Source organism: Phaethon aethereus (assembly GCF_964289735.1).
Source record: "Phaethon aethereus genome assembly, chromosome: 18".
In the NCBI taxonomy this organism is placed as follows: Eukaryota; Metazoa; Chordata; class Aves; order Phaethontiformes; family Phaethontidae; genus Phaethon; species Phaethon aethereus.
Window position 1 is genome coordinate 10,516,276 of NC_138594.1, and position 21,048 is coordinate 10,537,323.

The following is a 21,048-nucleotide window of genomic DNA, read 5'->3' on the forward strand; positions in this document are numbered from 1 at the left end:
GATTATTATATTTGCATACTTTCCCCATTACTGACAGTGAAGGCTTCCAGGGGCCAGCAGTTTCACGACTACAGCCACTACAAGAGAGCACAATCAGCAAAACAAAAAGGTCCCAACATCTATTGATGTCATTCCTATTTGAGTGTGGAGCATAACTGAGACTGCTAGGATTCCTACATTTGTGGTCATGAGGTATTTTAATTTTCTTATGAGGAAAACAGGTTTTCTCCTGAAAAGGACAGGTTTTAAGATTTTATATCAACAGAAGACAATGAAATTGCCTAAGTTCCAGAACAGAGGTCCACATGAAGAATTTTCTTTACTATTAACTCATTTGCTAAAGAAGATGAGGCAGTAAAGTAACATGTGCCAGAAAAGAAAAATGTATTAGCACTTACCAAGCCAGGCTCATCTCTCCTACTGACCAGACAAAAATTTGCTTCATCTTGTGCCATTTTGTCCATATTATATATAATTTATCAAATCATCTGTTCCACAATTTTATTTAAAGTCCATAGGAAATAGTTTGAATTTTCTAACATAATTTGGTCTTCCGATAGAACAGAGTTAAAGAACACATAAATGTGAATGTCATATGCAAAAATGAGTTGTAGTACTTCGTGGGAGAGTAAGACGAAGAGCACTTGCTTGAATCATGAAACCCGGTGTGATTTTTTTCTGACCATGTTATACGAATAGTAACAGGGAGTTCTTCAGCATTCCAGGAATAAAATGTAAGTATGTGCAACGTAGAAGTATAACTTAATTCAAACCTTATGCTCTGTTCAAATGCTGGTCAGCTATTATGCTGCCATCAGCATTTGATCATGGGCTTTCAGTTTTCCAGATCCTGCTTCCTTCTAACCATTATACCCGAACGATATACCTCCTATGTAAGTGTGAAAGATAGAAATATGTCAGAGAAGGTTTTGCAGTGTATTTAGTTTTCCAAGGCCACAAGGTTTTGACATGACAGTAGCTGCTAGTCCATAGAAATACTACTTCCTTTTTTACTTTAGATCTTGCCTTAGGAAATTTATTTTCAAGTTAGTATGTTCTTACTAAAAAGCTACCTGCCTTAATTATAATTCTTAACATAGTTGTTATTAACTTGGCCCATCAATGATATTGCAAACTGATTTAATGTATTATTACAATCCAAAGACACCACAATTGAGGTAAATCTTTAATTCAAAATTCACAAGTCTGCACACATGTAGTTATTTCCCACTGATAGATAAATTACTAGATTTTCTTCCACTTTACCTAAAACCAATGGAGTTCTACAGAGTGCAGTTCAGTACAGAATTTGTCTTGTATTTCATGCACAGCTCCTCATTCAGTGAATTCTCTCTTAGAATCATATTTTTGCATTCTTAATGCAAAAGAAGGGAAACTCCCACTGACTTCACTGTGAGTAGAAGTGAACCTGAGAAAGGCACTAATCTTGCTTATCAGCATACTATAGGAATGCTGTCAATTAATTACAACCATATCAAATGCTTGGCTGCAGATAGCGTACATGGTGTGCTTTTCACTTACTGATTTACAGTCAGTGGGAGGAGGTTATAGCAAAAGTGTAAGAACAAATCAAAGTTAAACATGGAAATTTATCTCTGTTTTCAGGACTGCCAATTGTGTGTGCACTGGGCATGAACCAGGACTGCGGTGATGAAATGACAGCAGAACAGTGTTTGCTACTGGCAATGACAAAGCCTAGATAAACAAAAGAATCATGCCTCATAACACAGTATCCTATTAATTTAAGTGATATGCATCCTACAGGAGCTGGTATCTAAAATAAAGCAAATGTTAATTCCTTTCAGAGATATAACGATCAGAAGAGTACTCAGGTCCAAATGGAAACTAAGGAACATGACATATTGCCAGCCAGCACTTTGCAAAACAACTTATAATTTGCAAATACTGTTGCACATCACTAACAAATATCGCTTGCCAAAAATATTAATAAGCCCCCTGAAAGCCCAATTGTTAGCATTATTGCTACCTCTCTGACTCTCTTAAAGAAGCAGGCTCCAAATAGTCAATGATTTCAATGAATAAGTATTAAAAGTCATCAAAAATCCACTACCAAAGTTCTGTGCTTAAATGCAGTAAAGCAGATAGCCATGCTAAAAAAAAATAAAATCAGCTGGTACTCTAATTGGAATTCCGTCTCTTTGCACTTACAACTAAGTCAATATATTGTGTTGGCATTAAATTAAAATTGTGTACTTTCACCAAGTAGGACAGGAGTTGTATTAGTTTGCTTTTGATATGCTTTTCATTTGCCAGCATCAATTCAATGTACTGAACAGAAAACTGAAAAAGCATGTATGAGGGCGATTCTTATTACTCAAGTGAAAACAAAAAGAAAAATGTGTGAAGAGCACAGCTTGGATGCATAAATATAGAGGGAAAAAGTTAACGCAGCTTTAGCAAAGAGAAGTCATGTCTTAATCCGTCTCTGAAGGGGTCAACAGATATGCAGACAAAGGAGACCTAGCTGGTATGGGCCAATTCAATACCAAAAGCCCATTTTGCCAAGGTCACTCCCCAGATGTTCTACAAGAAACGAATTTGCCATGAGATAAGAAGAAAGGTCCTTACATTGATAAATCATTGTTTAAAAGAAAAAAATGAAAAAGTAAAATAAACAGACAAGTAATTTTTATCACTGGAGAGAGGACACCAGTGAAGTCCCAGAGGAATGTGCACTAGGTCTTAAAGTGTTCAACATTAACAATGGTAGGTAGCATACTCATCCACAGCTTATTAAAAAAAATCCCCAATGAACAATATATAAAAAGAACAAACAATAACTTGAACCCAACAAGGATGGAAAGCTACATTTTTGTAATTAACCTCCTACAAAAAGGATTTAAAAGAGGGAGTGGGAGGCTTATTATAGAGAGTACAGAGAGAAAAAAAGGAGAGAACAGAGCAGACAGGATACAGAATTACAGTGATTGCTTGCAGCTTGCAACACTTAAGAGAGCAACTTCTTGATTAGATGAAAAGCTGAGTAACTTTATCTCCTTGACCCTAGTGGCAATGAACACCTGGAACACCAGCTTAAAATTCTTTAGCCCAAAATTCACCACAGGGTCATCTCAGCACATGACAGATAGAAGAATTCAGGGATGAAAATTTAGGCTTCACCATGGTCTTCTACTGACAGAGGAACCAAACAGGCCCCAGTTTACCACTAGTTAGTCCATATTATGCAGCTATTGTAATTTCTTCTACTTATGAAAACATATAAATGCACTACTAGAGACACAAAACTTAACAGTGTGAAATTACAAAGAAACATCTCAAAAGATCTACTGAGAGGAAACAAGACCTACCTATATTCCTATTCCTTAAGAACACAGTACATGAACTTGGGCTAGTTATTTCTCATTCTTATGAAAACGCAATACACACCACAGTGCCATCCTACCTTAAGGTAATTAGTTTGTGAAGCTATTTAGAGTCTGCCTGAAAAGGATCCCACACTTAGTATGTCAGAATGGCTCTCTGTCACCCATAAGTCTTCACATGTTCATGACTCCCTAATGTGAACCTCATCAACTCCATGAGACAGATAAACTGAAACACTTGTTTTCATCAAGAAATGATTCACAGAAGAGTTTATGCATTTTTTGAGTTTATAGAAGAAATGCTGAAGATTTAACAGGAACAAACCCAGTAACTCTTTACTTCATCAGTTTTGAACCATTCACCTCATCAGTATAAATGCTAAATATGAAGAAAGAAATACTTGATACTTGAAGCCTAGGAAAAATGGTTTTAAACTAGTATCAATGTGCAGGTATGGGAAATGGTTAAAAAAAGTCTACTGATGCTCCACATCTTTTAAACTTTGATAATATCACTTTTCTTTCCCTGTTTTCTAGAATATCACAAGCAGATACAGTGCACTACAGAAAGCACACAAGGGACCAAATCTTCAGCTGACTTACTGAGGCTTACTTGACATGTCAATCTGCAGTTTACTGTGTCTCCAAAATGGTTTATGTTTAAATCTGACATATGCAAATAATTCGCACACATAAATCAGTGGGGTGATGAACCGTTATGTAGGCGAAATGCAGTGGAAGTCCTTTTCTTTGCAACTCTTGACTAGAAGGTATCAGAAGTACAGAAAAAAACCAAGGGTTTGCAAAAGAAGAAAGGCAAAAATGCATCCCAACAGCTCTGTAATTATTTTTATGTCAGTGATTACATGACAAAATATTTAAAGAATGGTAAAGCTTTCATTAATCAGCAAGTCTATTTCTCTTCCTACATAGCTTTCTTATATTTACAGTTGCAAAAAAATTGAAAATTCTTTTAACTGTCACCTGATGGAGCAAGAGAATTCTGTCTATTGCTTTACAAACTTAATATTTAATAAATTATTTTCTCTGAAAAATGCCTTCTGTATACATGCTTGTTCCCTTACTTTTCACTTATTTTCTTTTACCTGACAAAACGGGTTGAAGTCTTCTTTTAGACCAAGAGTCATGAAGCATTTGCGCTGCACTGTCTAGCCTGGAGTTAAGAAGCAAGATACGAGAGAAATGAATACTGGAGGCAGGAGAAGGGCAATATCGGGAACCACCCATCAACACTAACATAAAAATTCATGCTACAATTTCACGCAGAGAATTGTGACTGTTAAGAATGAATATTAATAGATAACTGTTTAAGAAAAGCATGGAATAACCAGATATACAGTCAACAAAATGAAGCCTGGTAGAGCACAATGGCGAATCTTTCATAAAAACCAAGACAAAATTCTGGTCTGTAACTGATGAAGACTTTGCTACAACAGCAGTCTAACTTAAGACACTTACTCTTGTACTCACATGGGCTACGCTGGTTAAAAATGCTAGTTAGTTTTTTCCCCAGGTCAGTAGTCTATTTTCGATGAGATTTGGGCAGCTCCAGAGCACCACAGGTTTAAGCAAGGATTCTGTGACTTTCAGACACGGTACCAGCAACAAAAGAACATCTACAAAAAGACCAGGCAAACAGCCAGCTGCCGAGGGATAACTCAGCAAGACGGTTAAATTGCCAAGCTTGATAGCAAACTTCTGTCTGGATGTGTGGACCTATGACATAATTCTTAACAGACATGATCTACTAATCTATATTAATCACCTTCAGTAATACATTTTTTTTTAATTTCATTTGATCAAAACCACCTTGAAAACTCAATGCTTTTTTTCTTAACTCACCGCTCTTGTCAAAGGTTTGGATTGGCTACAATGCTGAGTTTTCTTCTTCTTTCCTTACCATTAAGTATGCATGAATACTTCAAAGACTAATGCTTTACTGCATACTTACCGTTAGATGGAAGTTTGTTAGTGGCCCTAGGGAATGTCCTCAGCTTTTCTGTAACAATAAAGTCAATCAATTGCTACCTCTAAGGTAAGCCTAGAAAGCTAAAATAGCTCACTTAATTTGCAAGTCTAACTTCCAAAATTGTTACATGTGGAAAGGGCCTACAAAGATGTGAAGTATAACCACCCGTGGAAAGGAATGCAATTGCTAGAAGCTTGTGAAAGACCTTAAGGACCTCCTTGCAAAGCTTTAAGATGTAAACTCTGACTCTCCGTCTTGCGGTCGTGTGTATGCAGGACATGATTCTGGTTTAATAATATTAGTATTTCGAGCCAAAACCAGCTTAAAACCAAGATACGGCAAATCATACCACCTTCTGAACCACTATTTTTTTTTTTGGCTTTGCTTTATTCATTGGGAAAAATGTTAAAGGAAAACTGAGGAACAACCTTGAACTAAGTTCAAGAGAAAAATCTATATATGCACACAGCATCTCCTGCTGATGAAAATGGATTTTGTATCCTACAGCTATACGAAAAACTGGAGGACCCAATTAGCCTTTGGTTGATACAAAACTTAACAGAGTTAAGACAGAAGTCTGACAGCTGCTTCTAAAAAAGGTACAAAAATGCTCAACTGGAGACTGCTGTGCAGAACTCATGCAAGAATCTCTACTCCGCACTTTACTGTTCGTACAATCGCACCAATTAGGTATCTTTTGAATGGCTCTTAAAATGTATTTTACAAACGCCCTTGATAATAACCATACTATCCTGACTGAAGTGTTCGTACATGGTTACCTAATACTTTTGGGCATAAGACTTTTCGCAGTAAGTAGTGTGAAAAAATACTGCTATTTTGAATTACTTAATTTGCACATTTTATAATATTTCTGAGAGAAAAATCTACAATCCTTTTTTCCCCTGCCTATTTAGGAAAATTTAGGATAATACGGTATGTTCCTGTCCTTTGAAGAACGGAAAAATATATATGTATTCATACATGAAAATATATATTTCTGTAATATATGACTTAGTATATACTATATTTTTATATAGTATATATATAACAGTTAACTGATCTTACGGGAGTTGACGAAATTTAATCAAAAGCTATTCTCACGGATGAGAGAGGGGATGGTTTGAACAGTTTTGCCAGTAGGATGTGTGTTGCCAACACCAGCAAGCTGGGTGTAAGCCAATGTCAAATTAAGCCACATAATACTAAGGGCAGACCTCAAAACAGACGTGCAATTCCTTATGATGGACAACTGAAGGAAATCAAGAGATAAGATAAGGTAAGAGAGCCAATACGGGGAAATCACAAGGAAACAGCCATTGCTGTTCCTCAAACACTCTTAAGGAATTAGAGCTTCATCCAGACTGTGGTCCCCAGAAGAAGAATGAGATATAGACCTCCCGCCCTGCATCAGAACATCTAATTTTCTCCCGCATAAGAACATTTGCTTTCCGAAGTCCGAAGTGGAGGATACTCATTGATTGCCACTAACGTTCCTTGGACTGTCACAAGACAAATCACTCATGTTGTTTACTCCAGTTCTGGACACTAAAGACAAATTGGAATGTCTGAAAATGTCTTGGGAAAAAGAGGGTTAGAGGTATCCACATTTAATTTGTATTATGCTTGCAGCATGATTAAATAAAAACATAACCACCTGTTACACTTATTTCAGTGGGAGTATCTATTTTCAATTATAGCATTTACTATCCACACTCAAGTATGGCAAGTAACACCATGGTAACATAAACACAGTCGTGGCTGCTTGAGAAAGTTAAATTATAAATAGCAACGTATAGCCCATGAGGTCCTGGAAATAAACTAACTAATCCATAGGCATTTGTTACTATGACATAACATTTCCACTAAAATGTTGTTTGCCTCATCTCAAACCCACTCAGAATAGATTTAGAAATTCGGCATCACTTGACTCTGAGTGAGTTCATGTTCAGACATGAAAAAAGCAGAGACAGTGGAGAAAATAAGCTATAGCAAAACAGTGGAAAATGACCAAAAAAAAAAAAATCCCCATAGAAGGCTTTTATTCTGCTTCCACTGAAGTTAATGGGAAATCCCCCCAACCAACCTATCCGAAATGTGTAACAGAGTCCCCTTAGTATATGGAAACATGTTTTTATACTGAATCATCCCGGGGGCGGAGGGGGGAAGAAAAACAAACCAAAAACCTTGGGCTTAACTGAGTAGCAAACAGTTTGAAAATGCAAATAAACTTAGCAACCCTCTAAAACACTTGAGAGATTTTGGAACTCAGTGCTGTCTTCAGCTCCAGTCTGGGTACAAAGACCCATGATAACTGAGGGAATACTGAGATTCAAGCCTGAGGTTAGTACTCGGAGAGGAGCTGAATTATCAATTGTTCTAGTCTGCTGTGTAGTTCCTTATTCTCTGCAAGACCGAGGCAGAGCAAGAGCACAGGCTGTTGTTCTGAGCAGCAGGTTTTTGCCAGCTGGCCCGACGCCTGCTGTGGTTGGCCAGGCTTCCTTATTTGGGAGCATGACCAAGGCCTCAAAAATGGGAGAAAGAAAAGAGAATCAGAGTTTCTACAAAGATAGGACTGAAAATTGAGAGCAGAGAGGTTACTGCCAAGTTTTGCGGTGTGAGGACAGCAATCATTTAGTTCTATTAGGCTCAAAGACATTATCATAGTTTTGACACAAATCTGGGGCCTTAATCTACCCATGTGAAAACATCTCTTAGGTTAGGCAAGAATGCTAAAGATTTAGAGGCATCAGTTTGGTTTCTTTCTTGTTAAGAAAAACAGATTTGAGAAATTTATATTTTGTTTTAGTTTACAGCCATTGGTTAAAGGCTACTTTTGATTAGATGGATAGAAATCTGGAATGGATCTACTGAGGTCAATGGAATTATTTCAGATTTGCACCATGCAACTAAAATGGAATTTAAATTCCCAACATTTCTGTTCTAAAAATGTGCTGTGTTTTGTCATACATATTTGGTGGAATCTTGGCCTCTCTGACATCAGCGACAGAACTCATTTGTATTACTAAGGTCTAAATTCCACTGAATGATTTTCCTTTTGCACAGAGTGAAGCTAAACAAAAGCTGATCCACTGAAGTAAGATTTAAGTAAGTTTTATATCAAGTCTATGTGATAAAAGAAGCAGGCAGGTTACTTAAGACTGTAACCATGCGTACATTTCATATGTACATTGGCTTATTTCAAGTCACTGTACAATTAAATTATTAAATTAAAATACTACTTAAAGGTCAGCTAATGTGCATTTTCTAAGAAAACCTGACAAAATCAGATAAATAGCTGGATAAATTTGTCAAGCATATTTCAGAAGATAAGATTATACATACTAGGACCAGTACATTCGATGGGCCTAACAAGTGAGACTACTTTAAAAAAACATCTATGTATGACCAGGAGACATACAAGCTTGGCGTGTGTAAGAACTTCATGCTTATCAATAGAATTATTATTGTCTTTACCTTTCTGATAAATACAATTTTTCGGTTCACAGTGGTCTACAGTATTTTGGTAACCTCTCAAGTAACATGGTGATGCTAGCACAAAGGGTTATTTTTGTATTTTTTAATAACTTCTATATAAAATGAGAGCAAAAACCTGAAAATATATTCAGCAATTAGTTGTGTTTCTGTCATCAGTGACTGATTGTTAATCAAGCAATTGAGCAACAGTATGTGTTATACTGGAGTGTCATTACCACATAATTATTTTGTCATGCATTGTAATAATATTTTTACTGAAAAAATTAAACTTAGTCATTAATTGGGCAACACATTAAACCTACTATGACATTTAGTGTGAAGAAATGGAAAATAAGGCATACTTTGAATGATCACAGAAAGCAATTCCCACAGAGCCTAAGTATTCCTAAATCACTTAGGCAAGACTAATTTTAGAAGAGACATGTAAAAACTCCTAAACAGAGACCATGATTTTTCTGGGGAGCATATGAACAAGTCTTTTACTAAATCCAGTCTACAAACATTTATGCATGTGACTCAGGACATGTGACTACTTCTGCTTTAGATTAAAGTGTGCGCGCAAGTTAACTATATGCAAAAGCTAGGAGCGTACACTGTAAAACCAGCTTTAGAACTGTAAAAAATACAAAACTAATAGAATCCAAAACTGCTTCAGCATTTTCTGACCACAAACAGGAAAAAGATAGAAGATACATCTTTTTTTCCCCAAGAAAAGCCATTAAAATGTCATTCCTACAATTTAGCACCCTGCATTAGACTTTAAAAATAAAAATAGTATTTTAATACATATCCAAGGATTCAAAATTGGCTGATCCCTTGTAACCAAAATTGGGAAGAAACAATGAACTGAGAAAGAGATAAACAAGACTAAAAGCTAGACTAAAAGCATTATAGATAAACACAGGTTAAGTACAAATCTGGTCTCCCCCACCTACAGACTGTAAACCTACCTGATAACCCAACTTGAAACCTAAATTACCTTTTCATCACTCCTTTTTAAACCTAGTCAGTAATCCTGGGGAGCACCTTTCTGCTTGCTTTCTAGATGCATGCAGAGATTGGTAATCTCGCTTAAATACGTGCACAATATGCCTACACAAAGTTCTTCAGGCTGCACTGTAGAGCTATCATAGCAATTTTGCATGAAATGTCACTGTTTGCTTTGTTTTGGTATGAAGTCTTACAAAGTATACTGCTGGTCATGACAGATGCTCTAAGATCCAAAGAAGATAAGGATAAAATATACGGAAAATTATAATTATTTTTTCAAAAATTACATCACAAATAAGTTTTCCATGAGCAAGGATATGAAGTATTATCCCTCACCCAAAAATACTGAGTATATGTCAATGGTTTGCATGTGTGTATTATCTACCTCCAGCCTTACAGTATTATGGTAATAGGTTAGACAGTCAGGATGGAAAGCCTGCATGTATTTCAGCATCCACCACTGACTTGGTTCTATGAGGACAGCCTGGGGAACATATTTGTTAGTTCACTAGTCACAAAGAAGAGTATCGTGAATGAATCATTGGTATATACTATGGATTTTCCATTACCTGACTAGGCAGTCGTTTGTGCAAAAGAACATGATCTCTAACAGATTTTAACAATACAAATGCCTATCACACTAAACTGAATACTCATGAAGGAAGATATAATTTTTAACCTTTCCTAGTTATTACAGAAATCTTTCTCTTCTTGTAATCTAAAGGGCTTTATATACTTTAAGGGCTATAAATCATCTAATGTTTCTTTAACAAGTGCAGTCAGGCAAAAAGCACATGAAAATTAGTATAATTATATTATTTCTAACCTTACAATTAGATGAGGAAATTAAACAGACTGGACTAAGGGAAAACATACTTGACATATCAGAGTTATCAAACTTCAAGATGCTAATATAGGCATCTACATTCATTATACATAAACAAAAGTGGCCACAATTTCAAAAGCGCTGATCATTTAGCATTCACACAAACTCATACAAGAACTTCATGTTCTCAGCAACTCGAAGTTCATCCCAAAAAATAAAAAAATCAGAAAGCACTAAGTTTTAAAAGCCAGTATTGACATTCTGTGTCTTTCCCTGTTCTTATATTTCAGAACTTACATTATGCATCAAAGACAAACACACTTTGGAGAGTTCTAGATAGCATCAAAGCATTGTAGAATGCTTTAGCTAAAAAATGTCCTAAAACACTGAAAAGTTGCATTTTCTCTTATGGGAAGTGCAAAACTGGGCCCTATATTTTGCCAACAAAGCCTTCAAATCAAATGCGTAGTATTGTTTGCGATATATGTACCTTGGAGAAAACAAGTGTTGACAAGGAGAGACAGAGCAAAGAGAGACTTAGGTCAGATTCTGGAGTTCCTTGGGTAATATCTAATCCTTCACACTGAAAGTTTTTTTTAATGATTTACACTGAAACTTTAAGATCAAAGTTTGTCTTGTTTTTTTTCACAGAGTTGTGTTGAAATGTGCAAATAGGAGTAAAGGAGAAAGTTAGCTATTTTTGGTCTTCTATTTGCAGTGGAGTTTAATAAAAATGTGACATCTGCTCTGCATTGCTTTGCTTTTATAGCTCTCTAGGTGACTACACCTAGTACAGGAAGGTCAAGCTAAAGCCAGGTATTTGTTTTCTTCCTATGGTAAAAAGGGCACTCTCATCTACTCATTCTTACAACTAGACTATGCATCAAAATAAAATTAAATAGCTGTTCTTATTTGATACTAAAGGTTAATTTCTGGTGCTTTCTCTCACTTATTTTATCTGTTATATCACTACAATGATTCTTGCCAGTCCATAAACTTTAAGGTCAATTTAAGGTCACGTTGTATATGGCAAAGGCCTTGTGATGTGAGTAGACATGACCGCCCACAGAAGACCAGATCAGATCTGTTTGTGAACAGGAGTCTCACACAATGATTTCTTCTGAAGGGTAAAAAGGTGTCCATAATGGTGCAAAGAGCTTTTCTAGATCAATAATTAACTCTGAATACTCCTCAGAGAAATATATCAGTGCCTCCACAGTATTAATTGCAAAAAGAAGGTAAGGCTGGTGATGTTCTCATAAGGCATATCCAGAAAGAATGATTAACTAGAGTAAAAAATCCTTTACTTCTCATAGCACTTTTGCATCCTGTGAAAGAATCAGTGTAAGACTAGAGTTGCATTACAGCTGTTGACAGTTTAAATTAAAATTACACAATGAACCTCCATAATTGCTGGACAACTTCAGCTCAGAACTGCCAGATAAACTTTTTACACAGAGGTCATGGTCATGACATGGTCCAACTATTATTTTATTTACAAGTAATTACATTGAATTAAATCTGAAAAGCTGACTTCACCTTATGTTTGCTTATAGTCCTCTTGCTTACAACCAACATAGTGCTTTTTCAAATGCTCCATACATTTACATATTCCTGAAAATATGTTCTGTGGCTATAGCTGGGAAATGAAAAAGCATACATAATTGATCATTATTTAATCTCTCTCTATTACGTGCAAGGATGCGTATATGTAGTTTGTCCTGCAGTAGATAACTCTAGTTTAGAAAAAATGTATTTTACACTTTATACCCTACTAAAGGCTTTTCTGTTCTACATGTATATAGTTATGCTTAAATATCGCAACACCTGCTAACACTCAGGGCATAAAAACACTTTCTCAAATGCTTTCATTGAACTTTAAATCTGTCTGAATAAAACATGTTATAACAAGTACCTGTTGTACGTAAAACAGTAGACTATGAAATCTTTTAAAGAAGAAATGTACACAAGATTCACAGAATACAAATACTGTTTACACATATGTCATTGAAATAATTTTACGTAAATAATCCACACTGGGAGAATTCATAATGTTTGAAACAAGAGCTAAACACTGGATTTTTTATAAAGGAGCAAGCACAACACATCTAAAAACCCAGAATTTCTTAAGGTTGAAAGGATTTTTTTGTTGAAAAAATCATGATCTACATTTACGGACATTTTGCAAGTCTCTGCTTGCTTGTATTCATGACAATACAGCTGTGCCTACACACCTCACACAGGCAGTGCTCCCCACAGATCAAACTTAGCTTTTATTTAAAGCATAGAATGGGAGCAATTCCACCAACTTCACCAGAGATAATATTGGTTGAAATAAAGAACAAAGGAAAGAAAAACTTATTAGGACTTTAGGTACTGGCCATACACGTATAGTTCAGAACTAATAGAAATGTTAATGGTCACCCCTATTTCCAAGGAAAAAACCCTATGATGACTACTGTATTTTATTTGATGTCCAGCTTTTAAATATATACAACCTAGTTTCACATCTTTATCAGCATTTTACAGCAATAACAACTCCATTTTCAACAGGATCCAGCAAAAATGTCTTTCTACCTATTCCCCTAAAGAATAATCACTCTCCGCACAAATCATAAACTTCACCTCTTCCAAAACAAAAGTTTGGTATCATGCTAACCCCTCAGATTTGTTTTACATTTTCAGATTAAGGCATCTCAAAAGTACAAAACCATGTAATTCTTCCTGTGAAGAATTGGGGAATTATGCTTTGCAATGAGACCCACGTATAAGAATTTTTTAGCATCTCCGCTTTTTTCAATTGCTTGGTGTTCTTTTCACTTGCTTAGGAATGTGGGTTTTTAACAGATGATATTTAAAAAACCACAATGCAGCCTGTTATAATATTCTCTCATATGATGTAACAAACTATTTGTAAGAATGAACTAACACATGAAAATGCAAGGGGAAAAATAACCAAGAGGCAGGGTCGTTTATTAATTGCAGCTGCGATGAAGATTGGTCACATATCCTAAGCAATTACTGCAACAGATTTTCCTTGCTTTATGTATTAATGAAAAGAAATGGCTTTTTCTAATTTATAAGGTCTCAGTGTTAACAAAAGGACTGAATTTACGTGCATGCCTCTGAAAGTTACACAAATGAGGTAAAGAGTGACTTCTAATTGGCAATCGTATTGGCTTTATCAACCAACAGCTATATTCTGACCTAATCTGCAAAGTTCTTACAGCAGTTGTTATTTTACTTAGAAGGTAACATGGTATTTCCTCTCTCAAATATTTTAAAGCTGATCAGGCAACTTGTAACAATATATATTTAACAGTCCTAAACAACTGTCAGTAAAAATCCAGTTTAATGAGTTAGCCTCAGCCTTGAATAAGAACTGCCACAGCATCTCAGCAAGCACTCTTGGAACAACCTGTCTTTCCTGGTGCTTATGGACAAGGAACAAAGATGCACCTCTGACTCCTGTATCCGAGCTCAAAATAACACAAGAACAGTTAAGTCTGTAGCAATCAACAGTTCTTAGGAAATGTTTTATTTGCAAGAAAACATTTGGCCTCCAAGATGACAGGTATACAAACAAAACTCCCATAAATATTTGGGTATCTTATCTAATAAGGGACTCAGTGAAAGAATGCCTCAAGAATGTGATCTGCCTTGGCTAATGCAGACCAGCTATGCAGAATCTCCTACCCACAGTGCTAGAAACTCTTAAAACCTGGAGACAGCGGTCCTGTTACGATGACATGTATCAGTTTTTTACTCTTCTCTAGAGAGAAATAGTCAGCCAGTGCAGTACTAATTGCTATACTGCTGTGTGCGTATTTATTTACATGCAGAGTAATGACTGCTAGTTACTCGACAGGACATTATGCAACATTTTAATGCACGCTTTTTCACATTACACACAAGATCTGACTACAGAAGATCGGGTACAGGTGCTTGGCTGACATACTTAACACTCCGTTTTGCCTCCTGTGTCTGATTATTTTCACAGGAATAACATGGGAAGTCACTCTGGGTTTGGTGACAACACACCACCACAGACTAAAGATGGAATTCTTTCTCATTCATGTTGTGAGACTTCTGTGCATGGATAACTGGCAAGCCAGTGCTAAAAAAGAAAAATGCTCAAGGAAATGCTTTTGAATGTACGTACAAAGTGCACAGGCCAAAAGCCAGAACTTCCAAACAGCAGAAAAAACAGAGTTGTAAAGTCCAAGTAAGAAAAACAGCACAAAAAGGGTAGCCATGCAGCTGCATAAGAACAAACTGCATTTTTCACATACCTGTTGAAACCTACAACCCCCAAAACACTTAGGTGCTTAACTCCCAGTAATGTCAATGTGAGTGAGGTACCTAAGAGCCACTGTAGATCAGGGCCCAACATCCCAGTCCGTGAGAAATGGCATATCCTTTGGAAACTGCATTTCCATCAAAGTCCGCAGAACTTCAGAGTGACTTAGCACCTTGCGGAAGGCGGTTTGGGCCTCTTAGAACCAAAATGGTCTTTGTTTTTGAAGGGTGAGCATTGCCCCATGATGTTCTCCTGATTACTACATAATGAATCACCTTATTCTGCACAGATGCAAAAAATATCGTGCATTATTGGTAGTTAATGGGCAACTAAGGGTAAGAATGAGACAATAACACCTTCACAGACTGTAGGAAATACCACAACGAGAAATACAGTGTGGGACTTTTTTTAGTATGTAAATACTAGAACAAAAATAAGATATCTGCTAATTTCACAATTTCGTCCTAGTTCATTTTATAATTAATAATGAAATTAATGCTAAATTTCAGACATGTTCTAGGTTCCTCATTAAGGCATCTCAGCTGCAGCTCTTTGATTAAATAATGGATGATTCAACACAAGAGAAACTACAGGACACATAAGTATCATTACTAATTCTGTTAACATTCTAGAGAAGAAGAGATTTCCAGTATCATCTTCTGCCTCATCATGCATCAACCGTTCCTGTTTTGGGAGATTTTTGAACTGGAAATCTTGTTTAACGATTTTTCAAAATAAATTAGATCTGCTTCCTTCTGATGACATAATGAACTGCTACTAACTGAGTGTCGTAGTCTAAGGACATCAGGAACCAGCTTGGATAAAATGTTGTCTACATTAGGATAATATGATAAACAAATAAAATGATGTATTAAAAGAATAATGCCATCCAATATCACAGCATGCTATATAACTTGATTGGAGAAATGCTAGAATTAAATCTATGCCCATTTACCTACATGTACATGGTGTTTTTACATCCTGCTCCCAGAAGAAGGAATTTCCTGAGCAGCCTGAAGTAAATATTTGGCAGTTTAAACAGTCGGTTTTAGAACACTGGTAACTTGCCAAATCTGAAGACACAGACAAAAAGACCATTGAAATGATTACTCTATCATACTCGTGAGGAGTCCGCTACACGCATTGCAAAAAAATTATAAAATAATCAAACAACAAAATTGTGCAGCAAAACACTCACCTGGATGTATTTAAACAAAAAATGCGTAAATTATTTTGCAAAGTAAACGCATTTTGCTACCACCTCAGGGGAGAGGGGTCGAAAAGAGGCACGTTCGCTGCAGGTCAGCGCTCCTCGCTGGCGACCAGCACGGCCGCAGCGGTGGCCCCGCAGCGCAGTCACCGACCCGCGCCCCCGTCGCTGCCCCCGGCAGGGCGCCCCCTGGCGGCCGCGAGGAGGGCGCCCCCTGGCGTCGCCCGCAGGAGAAGAGAAACTTTAGGGCCGGCTCGGCGCAAGATGCGCGGGGCTGGGGCCGGCTAGCGTAGGGTGGGCGTCTAACAGCGGGCTTGTGCCCCCTCTGCAACGCCCACGTCTATAGCATAAATGGCTGAATAAAGAAACATCTACCTTTTTTTATGCGTGCGAGATACGAGCAAGCGCCATCTCACCCATGCCGTCAGGCCTTGGGGTACCTATCGCACCTATAAACCAGCACTATTTATACGCGCAAGCAACTCTCCAGCACGTGTATTACACGTAGGTATTACTATCTTACTTAAAACAATGAGCAGGTAGGATGTGCGCAGATAAATAAAACCGTAACGTTCCTAACGCAGAGTTCAGAGCACCGACAAAGAGCAGTTTGACTTTCAATTACTTCTTTAAATGACAGAAAAGTTTTACTAATAAATTATCACCTATCTACCCTACCTGCGCTAGCGTTTCAGGCCGTTGTTGTCTGCAAGGGTATTTTAAGCAAAGGTGAAGATATATTTAGAATCTGGGTTTTGGACAAACGCTTTATCAGATAGAGGATATCAGCACAAAGCATTCTCTTGTAAATATGGGTAAGATTCTTCTTAAAAGTCTGGTTGCAAAATCTTTATCACCAATACTTTGCCGACAGAATGCTTTTGATACACTTAAGTTACCTTCGTTCCTGCAGATTCCCTTGTTTTCCAACAAAAACATTCCTCTCCAAGGTTAGTCATCTCCGACTAAGTTTATTACACGAAGAAAAAATATTCAGTAAAACAAATACAACCTCAACTCGCCTTGAAAGAGAAAACCCTTGGTAAGTAGCAGCCGAACCATTAGCAGCAGCAGAGCTTACCTCTTCAACTGTCAAAGGCATACAGATCCGGTACTCCTTCATGAGCATATTCCTGCTGCCTCAGTGCGGACCAGCAAACTGGGAGAAAAGTGGTTATTTCTGCACGACGATCACGACGAAAACCAATCACGGGAAAAAATAACCAAGCCTCTTTCTCTGTACGCGCTTGACAATGTGTGCACAAGACAGTAATGCAACCATCCAGGCAGGCTGACCCAGCAAGAAGAAAAACCAACACAGCTGCTCCTTTCTTCCAGTTCTTCCTCCTTCAGCCTGCGAGCACGGGAGTCGCACACACGCTCGCCCCGACAGACGCTGCCGAGCCTCGAACCCCGCACGCTGCCGCTCCGGCCGCGGACATCCGTCGGAAGCGCTGGCGCACGGCCGCCTCTCGCGGCTCTGTCAGGACATGCCTGGGGCGGCGAGGGGAACAAACGGCCCGAAAAGGCGGCGCTCGGCACCGCGGGGAGAGGAGATGCCGGTTTCCCAGACAAAGCCTTTCCGTAACGTCCCCCTCCCCGGCTGCCAAACGCGGCTCCCACCTCCCCGCCGCAACGCGGCTGCAGCCGCCGCGGCTCCCGCTGCTCTCGGGCGGGGGGGGTGGGAGGGGGGCAGCGCGGCGAACCGGCGGGGGCGGGCGCGCTGTAGTCGCGGGCGCGGAGCGGCTGCCCCGCGGGGGCGCGGCTGACACCGGCGGGGCGGCAGGAAGGAGGGAGGGGGGTGAAGGGGGTGGGCAAGCAGCCGCCGTGGCTCGGGCGGGGGTCAGCGGAGCTCCGCGCTTCGCCGCGGCAGTGCCTCCCGGGAAGGGAGCGCCGGCAGCAGCCAGGCGGGAGAAATCGCGGGTTTCAGTTAATTCCTCCGCGAAGACTTCTCGATTTCAAAAAATCGAGTTACATTCTCAATTTCAAAAAATCCAAGTTCATTGCCCTACGCGTGACAAGGCGCCTTGCAAAATATTTACAAGCCGGTGTAAGAGCGCAGAGCCCCGCGGGAGCGGCGGAGAGCCCGCTCCGCGCCGCCTCGCCCCCGCCTTCGGGGAGCACAGGATGTGAGGGCCTCACCCATTTCCCCTCCGGTCTGCCCTTCGCCGGCAGCCAGCGGGTCTTCGAACACAAATAAAACGCCTTTTTTTTTTTTTTTTTTCTTTTTCCTATCGGCTATTGACTTTCAAATGCCACACAGAAAGTTCAGTGAAAAGGTGCCTCCTTCCTACAACAATAAAGCCATAACCGTTTTAGGAGGGCTGTTTTTTTCCTACTTAGGCAATTTGTTAGTTAAATCGTTTTTTAATATGCTTGGGTTTAGTGTTTTTTGGAGAAATTTATGCATTATTAAGTTACAACTTGATACACACAGGAACCCAATTCTCACCCAAAACTGGCTGAGAAACCCGAACAGTTATACAACCTCAGGCAGAATCATAAAATGTTCATTTTGCTGTTTCTCCTGTCTTCCAAATGGCTAGGAAGCATGTATCGCAGAGCAGCACTGTGACAGCAAGGAAAATACACGGCACTGTACAGATAATACTCAAATGTACATCTGCATTGAAATATAAATTATTTGCAAAAATAGAAGTGGTAAAATACCATATTTGGGACGGTTAAAGATGAATTTAGGTCTACAATGAAAATGTGTTTCATAACAAGAAAAAGGAAGAACCCCCTCAGAATTTCATTGGTTCTGAATGTACATTTCAAAGCTATGTATAGAATTTTTAGCCCAGAGAGGACACAGTGCCATCTCCTGGAGCCAACAACATAACTTTTCCATTCCATTGCAATAAAGGCGCAATATTTCACACACACTGCCTTTCCAGTGAAGTACAAACACCTACACAAAGAAATAGAAAATCTGGGAGCTCTGTTAATAGTCTGTGTTTTCAACTGACGTATGAACAATGCGGTTAATGAGACTTCTATCTCAAATCTGACAACAGCCATTTATAAAAATATGAACTGTAGCTATAATTCATAATGTTGGTATAATTCATAACGTATGTTCTTGAAACTTCTATGCAAAATAGCCAAAATGAGGTAATACCTGTGTTATACAGGTGAGAGATAATCCAAATTCAGGTCTAAAACATCTACTTCAGTTTTAAGTGATTTGCTAGTGGTTTCAACCATTGCGAACAACCTCTCTGGATTTCTGCTGAAAAGCAGTGTAAAAAAAAATGAACTTATTTGCATAGGGCCTTCATGATACTCAATTATAGGCAAAGACATCGATTTCAATACAAACAGGAGAAAGACCTAAAGTAGTTTATCACCTATTACATGCTTTCAACATAAACCAAACCTTATAGCTCTGTTTAAAACAACAAAGCATGCGGATCTGTGGAAAGTAGTATGTCAGATCCAGAAGGTACTTAAAAAGGAAACCAACATTACTTCCCAGACCTGCAGCAAAATCTTCAGTCACCCCATACTTATTACCAGACACACAGCTCAGTCGTGTGCTGTCTGCACATACACATGGGGAAAAAAACAGTGATCATAGCAATACCCTCTACAACTCCCTACTAGGACTACTGTCCTGGGACTGTCTACATAGCATGCTCACCAAATGCTTTCTACAGGACATGCTGAGAGAGAAAACTTGTAGCTCCAACTGGCCAGGTAATTCCTGGCAAGCATGCCTGCTTCAATGTTGGTTGTTTTCTGTGAATTGTCAAAAACTAGGACTCTTACCTCTGCAACACACTCTCTAGGATCAGGTGTAAAAATAAGACATTTTTCACTCATCTTTCATTTTTGACCTGGGGAAAAAACAACAACTGTATGTTAAATCATGCTGAACATTAACTCCAGATGGACTTGTGTCAGCAAAATGTCACTTCATAATAAGAGACTGTAAAAGTCAAACTATTTCTTCAGGTATTTTGCTAAGGATTTTTGAATAAGAATTTACAGTTTTTTTGAACCATTCAGGAAGTCTACATTGGAGGCAAAAGGTGTCTCCTCATCTGCTAGCATACCCATGTAGGTAAAGGAAGAGAACAGTTGCAATAAACATTAATTTTCTTCCTCTATCACTCACTGTCTGAACCAAAATTACCAAATGGAAATATGTTCAATTAGATTAGTATCTGACTTTTAACTTCCCTGAAAGCCCTTGCTCCCTATCCATCAACTGTAAAATTATACTAACATTACAGCAAGCTAAAAGAAAGAGATTTTACAATTCAAAATAAATAGCCAAAGCTCTCTAAAAATTTATAGATGGCCAGAGTTAGGAAAGAACAACTTGCATACTCTCTGTGATACATGCATGTACTTTCAGTACTTAGGTCAATTAATAACTAAAAGTTATTAAGGATAATGGATAAATTCTCTTACTAGACTTTTTAAATGAAGTTTGAGTTCAAACAGAAAGTGACTCAAAGTCCATGGTCTGTGCTGTGCTAATTGGGAAGCATGTATTGAAAATTACAGTTGAAAATTACAATTGAAAAATACAGTATTATAGCTCTGAGTTCACTTAACTGAATTACTCTGAATTTACACCAGTGTAGCAGATACAGTAACTCAGTTTTAGTTCTGTAAACAGAAGATTTGAAACAGTTATCTGAAATACTCCTTTGCCACATTAACGTGTTATTACGTATGCAGTATAGTCATAAAGTAACACAACACAAGATAATTTCATGGTAACTTTTTTTTCCCTGGGAGTCCTAAATAACAGCCAAAGTTATAGGGCATTGACTGATCATTATTTCCTTCTGAGTTCTTTACTTGCGAACATGAGTTTCTCTGAATTTGTCCAGTGAATGAAAACTTCTGTGGTGT

The 21,048-nt window shown here is 38.2% G+C and overlaps 1 protein-coding gene across 1 annotated transcript in view; it reads right to left on the reverse strand.

The window, feature by feature from the left end:
• The window catches only part of PITPNC1 (phosphatidylinositol transfer protein cytoplasmic 1), a gene marked incomplete at its 3' end in the record, with an annotated part of 81,147 nt that extends 63,827 nt beyond the window's left edge, over positions 1–17,320 (reverse strand). Inside the window, exon 1 of the mRNA XM_082007965.1 lies at positions 17,258–17,320. Within this exon, the coding sequence (XP_081864091.1) occupies positions 17,258–17,305 (48 nt within the window). The 5' untranslated portion in view covers positions 17,306–17,320. The remainder of the gene's footprint in view (positions 1–17,257) is intronic.
• Between the last annotated feature and the right edge of the window lie 3,728 nt (positions 17,321–21,048).